This window comes from Strongylocentrotus purpuratus, unplaced genomic scaffold, assembly GCF_000002235.5.
Source record: "Strongylocentrotus purpuratus isolate Spur 01 unplaced genomic scaffold, Spur_5.0 spur5_contig_815, whole genome shotgun sequence".
Classification (NCBI taxonomy): domain Eukaryota; kingdom Metazoa; phylum Echinodermata; class Echinoidea; order Camarodonta; family Strongylocentrotidae; genus Strongylocentrotus; species Strongylocentrotus purpuratus.
In genome coordinates this window covers 440,857-452,836 of record NW_022145519.1, presented here as the reverse complement: position 1 = coordinate 452,836, position 11,980 = coordinate 440,857, and the positions used below count along the sequence as shown (strand labels likewise).

At 36.5% G+C, this 11,980-nt stretch overlaps 1 protein-coding gene across 1 annotated transcript; it reads right to left on the bottom strand.

The window, feature by feature from the left end:
* Positions 1-961: 961 nt before the first annotated feature.
* LOC115921414 lies at positions 962-11,351 on the bottom strand. Its single transcript, XM_030978884.1, has 2 exons — positions 10,995-11,351; positions 962-1,561 (listed from the first exon to the last, which is right to left on the bottom strand). Exons 1-2 carry the CDS (start codon positions 11,118-11,120, stop codon positions 1,307-1,309), a joined length of 381 nt encoding a protein of 126 aa, XP_030834744.1. The 5' UTR covers positions 11,121-11,351; the 3' UTR covers positions 962-1,306.
* Between the last annotated feature and the right edge of the window lie 629 nt (positions 11,352-11,980).

Genomic DNA, 11,980 nt, shown 5'->3' with positions numbered 1-11,980 from the left:
TTCACTAGACGTGAATTGGGATTGTCCCCATATACTGAAAATGGGTTAGCACGTATTTCAGGCATTGTGCGTGATGATTCAGCCAAACAGAATGACGCGAGGCTGCAGATAATTCTCAGACGATTTTTGGTTGATGTTGTTGTTGTTCAGTTCAGCATTATATATGGCAATCAATCAAAGTTGAATGATTTGGGAAGGGGCGACTGATGTATCAAAGGGACGGGAAATCGAATAAATTGTTATTCTGCATTTCAAATCTAGGGCAAATCCAAGCTGTTTTGTCCCCGATGTTCGTTAATCTTAATATAGGCCTAGACCGATCTCCTCCCCCTACTTGTCTCTCACTTTCTCTCTCAGCCCGCCTTCTCTCTCTCCCTATTGTAATTCTCTCTCTCTATCCCCCCCCCGATCTCTCTCTCTCTCTTTCTCTCTCTCTCTCTCTTTCTAACACTCTTTCTTTCCCTCCCACCAACCATGGTCGCTGCTTCTTTGCGTTTGATTACATCTATTCTTTTTCTTTCAAATGAAGAAATCGAATAAATACCAACAACTAATGTATGCAATTTGAATTCTGACTCAAAGTTAAGATACAAATTGTATTCGTAACAGGTGAATGATATAATGCGTATCGAGGTGCTTCACAAGAAGACACAAATCTGGTTACACTACGAAAATGGCCTATTGAATTGTCCATGTTTTATTGTAACATCTTATACCCCACTCTTTATCTTCCCCTTCCCCCTCTCTCTCTTCCTCTCTCTCTCTCTCTCTCTCTCTCTCTCTCTCTCCCTCTCTCTCTCTGTTCTTAATTTTGCAATTTCTTACGCCTTTATTTCTCTTTGTCCTGGTTTATCTGCTCTACTTCGTCTATCTCATCAATCAACATATCACCAAAGGCACGATTACAAGATGATCAAGATTTGACTTATTTTTATTTGTGATTTACGTTTACATTCTAACAATTGAATTAAGAATGATAATTCTTGGCTTTAAAAAAAAAAAGGGGGGGGGGGGACCGCGCTCAGATCCGTGTTAAAATGAAGGAAAATGTATTGAAGTACGATTGAAAATGTATAATTACGAATAACTATATAGTACTGCTCTTAATAACATCGAGTTACGAATTTCTAAAGTTGATTCCAATTTCTGCACTGTAAATAATAAGTGCCTACATTCACATTTAAGCTTGAACTTTAAATCGCGGAACCAATTTAAATTCCTAGACAAGTTTATGGTCGCTTCTAAAACGCCCTCTTCATGTTGGATTCATCTCTAGATCGGTCATTACGGAAATTCATTTAGGAGCCTAGCCTGTTGGCGGCCCCGCCATCATAGACAACTTGGCTTTCCCAGCAGCCTTCTTGGTCCGAAGCTTGAACATCTCTTTAGCGCTATTAGGGCTCTGCAGTTTGTTGACCTTCCCTCGAAGGTTCTTCATTCCAGCACGACGCCCTCTTCCGGCCTCTTCCTGGACCTTCGGAATGACCATTTGGCCCCCAGCGCGACGCTCTCTTCCGGCCTCGTCCTGGGCCCTCCATTGGTTGCCGATGGATTTCCCTCGCTGTGGGATTTGTTTTTGTGTTTTTTCAGAAAGGAAAGAATGGAAAGGAAAGGAAAAGGAAAAAGGAAAGGAAAGAATGGAAATGTAAGGAAAAGAAAAGCAAGGAAAACAAAATTGGAAAAAAGAAAAGAAACAAAGCTCCGGATTAAACGATTGGAAGACAGAGTAGTGCTAATAATAATCAATTATTTTATGATGCAGCATCCCAAAGATACACCCTAAACATAAACACATTATAGTGTATACAATAGATTTTAAGTTCTGTGACAGAAATCATCTGTAAAAACCGTGACATGAGACAGAGCAGAAAACTCCCTTTTTTGTTAATGTCTCGACTCTCGACTGAGTTTGCTATTCTGCCCTGTACATCTGTTTTAAAATCTCTCTGATCCCTACTCCTCGATATTATGTACCAAAAACGCAGTGAAATATTATGAGGGCATAGTCCTAGCATGATATGAGGATCAGACGCATAAAGTAAAAAGGATGTTATATTGATGTGGGTGAAATATAATGCTTAAACCATGGCAAGTACAGCTATATCGGTTAGAGAGAATGCGGGCGTAATATCACATCCAGGGGCGGATCCAGCCGGCGGCAGGGGAGGGGGCTCAATTCGTGAGAAAATATTTAGCCGGCCGATAATTCGCACAGTGGGGGGGGGGGGGGGGGTAGTGAGCACTAATCTCTTCTTTTTGGCCCTCGAAAATTTGAAAAATCACCCCCCCCCCCCCCTTGAGCGCCAGGGAAGGGGGCCCATCTCCAAAAAAAGCTAAAATTAACAGAGTTTTTTTTACACGTTTTTTCCCCAGGGGTGGGGGCCTGGGCCCCACGCCCCCTGGATCCACCACTGATCACATCATATGGAGAGGAAATTCTCTTTTTTTTAGATGAAAATTTAGATACACGTAGATATGGTCCTACCAATATTGGTGTGTGCCAACTGCGAAACATAATTATACATGGCTGTCATGCGGGATATATAACACAAAAGTATCATGACCATTTTCTGGCTAAAATAACAAAACTCGTTATGTTGGTATACATTTTGTTTGTAATAGGAGAATGTTTATACTTATATTGTATGCATATATTAGTGCGGTATGGAATGTAATCCCGTAGGATTTTTGTACCAAAGTTAATTTTTTTGCTGTTTTGGCTTCAAAAGGGTCCTAATTGGCCCAAAATGATGGGGTGCAAGTTTTCAGACCCCTCCTTCATTTCCTGGGGGTCCTAGACCGGGAGCCAGGGGGGGGGGGGGGGTCAACCTAGCTGGGAAGGAAACCAATTTTCATGTGCACAGATGTAAAGATCGCATGGCTCCACATAACAAATTGACCGTCTGGCATGTTCTAAGTGGTGGGTGTGGCCAGGGGGACGCCCCCACCAAAAAGTGGCCCTTTTGACGACAAAATAGTATTATGTAAATAATATTTTAAGGAAACCTTGAACCACCATGAGTTTGGTGTCATATAAAAGAGAGTTAAATTATCTAAATTTTGATACCAAATTCAAAGAATTTGGGATTAATTAACATCGCAAATTTAAGTAAGAAACATGATTTTTGTGTTTTTTGGAAAAATTGAATTTTATCAAAAAACATTATTTTCGATATATCAAAATCGGAGATTTGCATTTTTGCATAACTTTCCAGGAATTTGCTTATGTACAACGACAATATCCTGTGCGAGGGAGAGGTTTATGTATCGTTTCAATAAAAAGTTATAGCAATCCAAAGTTATTGATTTGATTTCCACAAAAACAACATTTTTGCCCACATGTGTATTAACTGTATGCATATACGTGCATTAGTGTATTAAGGACCTGTTTGGTGTGTTTACATCGAGTTTTTAAGATAACTTTGAACTAAAACCTCTAATCACCATGTATTTGGTGTCAAAAAATGGATAATTAAAATACCTGCATTCTGATATCAATTTCAATGAGTGATGTAGTGTGTGAAATATAAATTTTGAGCCAAAAAGGTGCTTTAATGAAGATATTCCTCTGATTTTTGCCAGTATATCGGTATATCAACTGGACAAAAGTGATAAGACATTTATTAGTGCAGAAATTTCAAAGGATTTAGAGCGCTGAGTGCAATTGATAAGTTCTTCTCCTGTACTCTGGGATGTTTCAGGAAATGTGGACATTGGCAGTTGCCCCCCCCCCCAAATTGCATAAATCATATGGTCTTTTTGAACATGTTGCTGAAATGACATGATTTTCTGTGATTTTTTCTCTTTTTGGGAGGTAAATTATACTTTTGTATGCCTTTGTTGGAAAATGACAAGTCTCCCAAATTTACAATTAGGCAAAAAAATGTGCTTATTTAGAAGCCTTCATGTCAGGGCCTGCAGAACGGCAGGGCTCGAGCCCTCCTCACTTTTTTGAAAAAGAAAGAAAGAGAGAAAGAAAGAATGCTCTTCTGACCGTAATTCAATACCTAACACCCCTGAGCCTCCGGGGCTCCACACCCTGGACCTCACCAAGGGCCCTAAGAAGGATCCCTGAATGCTCATCTGACCATAATTAAATGCCTTAAATGCTAAGCTTCATGGGACACAGCCCCCTGGACCCTACTTCAATTAGTGACCTGCCAGTGTCACAAATAAGGTATCTAAATATGCTTATTTGACGGTAATTTAATGCCTGAAACCCGTTCAGCTTCCGAGGGCTTCGCCCCTTGACCCCGCCGGGGCAAAGACTCTGGACCCCCCGCCAATTTACGCTGCACTCGCTCCGCTCTACCTGAACGTTAATACTCCACTTTGAAAAACGTTCCGCGGGGCCGGCTTGTAACGTGTAAGAGTGGTGGTGGTTCAGATTTTTCTTCTGCCCCCCAAAAACGTTTTTGCTCATTACGCCACTGCCCCTGAAAGGTGAGCCCCCCTGGAATGTTTGCCCCCTTCCCCCAATCCCAAACTGCTTCCGGCGCGCCTGGTGGGGGTGTCTGTCAGATGTCCCTAAAATACCCCAACCTCAATATTGAGCTAGATCAGCTTGAAAGGAAACCCAAATGGAACCTATATGAAAATATTCGCCACAGGCCAACGATACACAAATGGCCATTGCCAGACAATTTAAATGGTGAAGAGTGACTGCCAGACGCCCTATTTGATGCTAGATATAGATTGTTGAGAGAAACCTTGCAGGACTATGTGAAAGGCAAATTGTACTTCGGTTTAAACGTCCCTTCCCAGCCCTCCTTCCTGATATGAATACGATAACAATTAAGAGCTATATACCCTACGATTTAACTTAAGTCTTGTGCCACTGTAAAAGTCAATGACGATCTTTTTCGAACTCAATTTATCTTTTCCTAGGCCTGTACAGTAATTATTGTTATTGGGTTATTAAAATTCACAAAACAATGTCCAACCGAATGCTTTATGCAACGCCTTTAATAATTGTATTTCTAAAGGCAATATCACAACGCAACACATAATGTTTTCAACATCAAGGAAAAATCCATCTGAGATCAAATAAAGCAATATTAAAACATGTCCATATCTAACTCCAGGAAGCTCCGACGCCGGCGTCGGAGCTTCCTGGAGTTAGTCCATATCATGCATAATTTATGTCCATTTACGTACCAAATAATTTGCCAGAAATATTGTGCCTACTTGGGTTGGATCATATATGGTACATAATACGCTTGAAATGATCAGTTGTAGCACATTTACGAGCTTGAACTTGCAGAGTATTACATGCAGATTTCCACTTGAGAAACTGCTGATTTAAAAGTTAAAGGTAAAGACCAGTTATGGTCATGCGATTACATTGTGAAAGAAACGTTGTAGAATTATCGATCAGAAAAGTTTGATCATCTAGCATCTAGCATCTGCAAGGTTCTGGAATCATCAAAATGATAAGAAATTTGGCCCATTCTTCGTAAAGTTACAAGCACTATACACAAAAAGATGTATATGGGACTACCCTATATCTCTCACAGTCCATGAGAGAAACAAATTTACCAAATATATGAATTAGTAGGCGGTTTCCCGGCAAATTTTTTATCATCATGTATTAGTCAAAACATATTCTTTCACATGATTGGTAATGAGAGCTTCCATTTCATTTTTTGAAATATGGGGCGTTTCCAATACTGGTCTTTACCTTTAAGCCCAATTAGCACATTGACTTAATTTCTTCTTTCCTTGTTACCCACATCCCAATTAAAATTCAATAAACAGAAGTAATCAAAGATTGTCTATGACAGTGTCACTGCATGGTGGAACTGTAAGTCGAACGTTGTTTCAAAGGAAACAAGCTACGACAAGTTTGCATTTTATTTTATTCTGATTTAAAAAAATGTTATTCTATGTTTGGAAAGACCATATGATTTATGCAACGGGCATGATAGAACTCTAATGTAGACGGTGACGTGTTATCAAAATTATAAGCTGGTACCTAATGACATTTTCCAATCATCAAATCGTGAGATCCTTAGAAGTTCAAGGAGTTAGTAACGATTTTAAATTATTCATGGCTAAGCAGAAAAGATTTCAAATTGATCTCAATTATTTGTGGAACTTCCTATTTGAAACACACAAAGACTTAAACTGAGATTCAATCGAATCAAGTAGTTTCATGATGTTCCTTCGATTTTTGTACTGAATTACTTGAAATCCAGAGAAAAATAACTTTGCATACCTAGCCGAAACTATTTTATGAGAAAAGTTTATGTCATTCTAATCTAATCACAATAGGGATAATGTAGAGTATTGGTTGCATTCAAGCATACACGTGTTTTCTTAGTAGCAGGCAAAATAAACCATTAAACCAAACATGGCGATATTATATTATATTCATGTTGATCGATGCACTAACTTTTCTTGGTCATGGACAAGATTATGACAAGCGACTGGAAGGGGGGAGGCAACTGCCAATGTCCACATTTCCTAAAGGCACTGTTTTTTTTTTAACTATGACCAAATACCTAAATGGCCCTTTGAGAGCCTGAAACTTTCCAAAGATAAAGAATTAGAAATCAGTAACAACTTTTTCTTGTAGCATGGACCTAGGTTAACCTCCCATAGCTTAACGAAAAAATTTCATCGTTGCTTTATGCGCATGAGATATCCCTGAACAGCAAATTGTAAGTTACGGAATTTTGTAACAAAATTGACATGCCATTTTGGTCGGAGCTGAAAAACTTATATAGCCACAAACAATATGTTTTGTTTCTATTGATTATTAATGAGCATGAGTGGATCTTAAAGAAACTTAACAGTAATCTGAATCAACTCCCCATTTTAATAGAAAAGTGCAATTGAAAATGGCGTTTCGGACGTTACATTTTCCGTAAACAATGTAGACCCTCATTTAACCCACTAAAACAACAAATTAATGAGATTGTATATGGTTTGAGTGAGTTTATTAATTGCTCCAAGTGATTATATTAAAAGAAAATATAATTTAATTATAGTAGCGCTTATATTAGAAATATACTCAAAATTTGAAAAAGTTGTCTCATTTTCCGTAAACAGTTTTGTAACGTCCGAAACAATTTTCAAGTTGAAGTAGCAGAAAATATATGAACAGCAGGATATATCTATCATAACATTTTGTTAACATCTCATGGCAGCTACCCACCAAAACAAAGAAATTTGCAATACATTACTACAATACTATTTTATAGTTAAAACCAATTTTCCGTTAACAGTTGTAACGTCCGAAACAAATGTAACGTCCGAAACAAAAAATACCAATAAAATGATAATAATCCATATTTTAAGGTATCTAGAGTGAATAAATCATTATGAAATAAGTTATTATAAGTCTTAACACAAGTCAAAACACAAATCAGGTCTTTCAAATCCATTAATTTGTTGTAATCACAAGAATGGTGTTTCGGACGTTACACAATTATATTGTTAACACAAAGTCGACAAATTTCACCTAATTTTCGATCATATCTGCAAGTTACCATTTCACAATGGACACTCCTGTTAAAAACACTATTTTGATGATTTTATTCAGATTTAAATATAAAAATTTGTAGAAATATGATGCCAAAAATCAAATAATCCGTAAAATATCTAAATTTTCTGCAAAATTGACTTATAAAACATAAAATATTGAAGCCACACTTTGTGATGCAAGGCATGGCTGGCTGCTTCAGTATATCCTTAATTGTAATTTATCAGAACAAATCTTAACAAAAGTGACTCGTAACAAATATTCAGCCACTTTAACAGCACTTTCTGGTATGCTGTTAGCACGTTTCGGACGTTACATTAAACTGTTAACAGACATTTTAATACTCTAACTAGTTCAAATGAGGGGCAATGATAGATGTGAGAATAGCAAATTTCATTTGATCAACCTCTCCTTTTGCTATTTACATTGGTGTGTGTTTGCAAATCATGAGGTTTTCATTTTTATAGAGGTTGTTCAAAATGATGTCATATAACCAAAGATTGTATGGTCAATTTACACTATCTGGTAGGTTACAAAAATCAAAATCACCCACTTAAGCAATACCCAGTGTGCATGGTCATGACATGGATATGATACAGGTATATGAAGTTGATAAAATCAAGCAAATTAAAATGTTTTTCTAAAAATTTATGAGAAATATGTATTTTCATCTGAAAATACATTTTTAAAAGGGCACTCAGTACATGTAACTAATCTATGTAGAAAGGATTGCTACTGCCATTATCCAAAACTGGAATTGGCATTTACGCTTAATAATGATAACAATTTATCAAGCAGATTTATGAAATTGGCTTGCACACTACATGACACACTCATTGGTTGCATACATGTACAATCGATGAGCACAAAGGCTTCCATTATAAAACAATAATCAGTAATCAGTATCCGATACCAATTATAGAAACTTGTACAACATAATGTTGACATAGATGTAGATCTGCCAAATTTCCAAATGACAAGAAAATGGATTACCAATTTGTGGGGGTAATTAAAGCATGAACATGAAAATAAGGTGTAGCCTCTTCAAAATTAATTAATTCATAATTTTTTCCTTTCATTGGATGAATTACCCTCAAATGTACTAGCCTTATGTACAAATAATTTTCAAATGCTTGACCCTCATAACAAAATGTACATGTTGATGATCATTTCATGATCCTAAAGATATAGTAACTTCCTCAAATTTATGCAAAAATATCGGGATGTACAATGAATTAGGATTCCCATATTTCTTATTACTTAAATGGCTGGGGATACTTCTGTATACTTTTATTTGTTAAAAGTATTTTTGTAATGTTTTGCTTACACTGTACACACTGTACATGTATGTGATAGTGATATTATTGAATGACACACTACATGAATCTAGTTAAAGGCAAAGTACAAAGCAAGCCGATTAAACATCTATGTTGTAAAGTTTGAAGAAATTGATGATCTGATTGAAATGTTCACATCTTGTAACATCCGAAACAAACTATAGCATATATTGTACACTGTTGTTCATAACCTGCAAAAGAGAGTATGTTTGTATAAAGTGAAATTTCTAGGAGTTGTGATGACTACAATTGCTATTAGCTCCATATTTCACTTTGTTAGATCACATAAGCATTTTTAACTACACGTTCCTGAAATGAATAGTTTACCTTACATAAATTGAGTAGTCGATGAAGACAAACTAGGTATATGTGCAAAACTAATTAAAACTGCACAAGTTTTTCAATAAATGTTAAAGAAATATTTTTCTGCAAACAATTAATGTAACTTAGGTCAATAATACCTAAAGAAAAGCAATTAACTTGAATAAAGTTATGATGTTAACAGTGTGTAACGTCCGAAACACCAGTGGTGTGACATATGAAAATTATTAGGCAATGCACTGGTTCCCCAATTTTTTGGGATGTATTTAACTTATATTATCAGTTGTTATAATAAAATAAGTTTGACCTAAGAAAAAAGCATTTTACCTATTGAAATAAAAACTTGTTATTGTCAAGACCCTAGTTCTGAGCTATTTTTCACTTTCAAGGGACACAAAATCTGTATTTTTCAAGATAGAAACTCAAAAATTTGCAAGAATAATCTCTGAAACATATTCTTAAAGACCAACATATTTGTTGGTAAAGTTAATAGCAAATGAGTTTTATATCACAGCTATTAGATATGCTATAGTTCACAATAAAATTGTAAAAACTCAAAGTATTCATATCTGGTGAATAAATAAGAAGATAGATTAAGGTCCAAAATTTGCATTTCTCAAAAATATGAATAGTCCTGATCCTAAAAATACATGTTTGAAGTGAGTAAACATGATTTCATTTCAGCCCCTATTGTGGACACATTTGGTATATGTTAAAAAACCAGTGCCTAAAACATCCCAGAGTACAGAAGAAGAAACTGATGAATTGCACTCAGCGCTCCAAATCCTTTGAACTTTCTGCACTACTAAATGTCTAATCATGTTTGCCCAGTTAATATACCGATATACAGGCAAAAATCAGAGGAATATCTACAATAAAGCACCTTTTTGGCTCAAAATTTATATTTCACACACTACATCACTCATTGAAATTGATATCAGAATGCAGGTATTCTAAATATCCATCTTTTGACACCAAATACATGGTGATTAGAGGTTTTAGTTCAAAGTTATCTTAAAAGCTCGATGTTAACACACCAAACAGGTCCTTAATACACGAATGCACGTATATGCATTACAGTTAATATACATGTGGGCAAAAATGTTGTTTTTGTGGAAATCAAATCAATAACGTTGGATTGCTATAACTTTTTATTGAAACGATATATAAACCTCTCCCTCGCACAGGATATTGTCGTTGTACATAAGCAAATTCCTGGAAAGTTATGCAAAAATGCAAATCTCCGATTTTGATATATCGAAAATAATGTTTTTCGATAAAATTCAATTTTTTGAAAAAAATCACAAAAATCATGCCTTTTTACTTAAATTTGCGATGTTAATTAATCCCAAATTCTTTGAAATTGGTATCAAAATTTAGTTAATTTAACTCTCTTTTATATGACACCAAACTCATGGTGGTTCAAGGTTTCCTTAAAATATTATTTACATAATACTATTTTGTCGTCAAAAGGGCCACTTTTTGGGTGGGGGCGTCCCCCTGGCCACACCCACCACTTAGAACATGCCAGACGGTCAATTTGTTATGTGGAGCTATGCGATCTTTACATCTGTGCACATGAAAATTGGTTTCCTTCCCAGCTAGGTAGACCCCCCCCCCCCCCCTGGCTCCCGGTCTAGGTACCCCAGGAAAGGAAGGAGGGGTTTGAAAATTTGCACCCTATCATTTTTGGCCAATTGGGACCCTTTTGGAGCCAAAACAGCAACAACAAAAAAAATCAACTTTGGCACAAAAATCCTACGAGAGCTGTTTCAGTGACATACCGTACCACACTATACTCATGACTCAAGTTGCACACTCATAATAATGACGTGTCATTCTCTACTCACCTCCATTCCGCCCCTAATCCCCTTCCACTGTTCCATGCCTCGACGTTGAAAATCAGCCTTGCTTGCATCGACCAAGGCAGCCCCGACGACTGCGAGGACGAGAAGGATGATGAGGGTCTGACGCATCTTGAGATTCGAGTCTCCTCCGAGATAGAGAATAAGAAATTCACGAAGAAAATGGCTGATAAAGTGGCGTAAAAGCTTCGCGTTGTTTATCTCAACTTCGCTTTGCAAATGGCCTGTCTTTCTGTGCCAAATTGAATACTCGCATTACTCAAAAGGGGTGTTTTTCTCTTTTCGATTCTTCGTCGTTTTTGTTCCAGGTTTTGAAGCTCACCAGAGCCTATCCCACAGTTCCGCGTCTGCAAACATAAATGTTTCCTTTTTATAAAGACCAGGGGGGTGTTTCACAAAGATCCTAAGTTGAACTTAACTCTAAGTTGAACTTAACAATTATGGAGAGCCATTTGTAGCCTTAAAATATAATATATTCAAAAGCAAAAAATCAAGTATTTTAGAATTTCCACAAATTCCACATCAAGAACATGAAATCTCCCATGATAATAGAAAATACGATTGATTTGAATCAACATTTTATGCCTTTTAAAATAACTTTTACAAAATATTTTCAAGGATGCTAATGGCTTTCCATAACTTTTAAGTCCAACTTAGAGATAAGTTCGACTTAGGATCTTTGTGAAACACCTCCCAGAGTGTGCTTTACGGTACACGTATTTTTTCCAATGAGCAAATTTCAGAGTACGCATTGGAATGTAAACATTGAAAGAGAAGACGAGACCCATTGTATTGCCATTGCTTTTGAATCAGACTTTATAGTTTCGCATTTGATAAAAATACTCCTTGGTATAGCAACTCTATGTTGAACGTAATTATACAGTGCGTCCCAGAAAAAACGAAACCGAGAATTATCGATGTTTTATCATAACTTAATCACAATTATAATTGATAAATGACACGTATTTGTA

Excerpts from the sequence above, each read along its gene's own strand:
- LOC115921414 (XM_030978884.1), bottom strand. The coding sequence starts at position 11,120 with ATGCGTCAGACCCTCATCATCCTTCTCGTCCTCGCAGTCGTCGGGGCT. Across the intron at positions 1,562-10,994 it reads GGATTAGGGGCGGAATGGAG|CGAGGGAAATCCATCGGCAA; the intron begins GTGAGTAGAGAA and ends CAAATCCCACAG.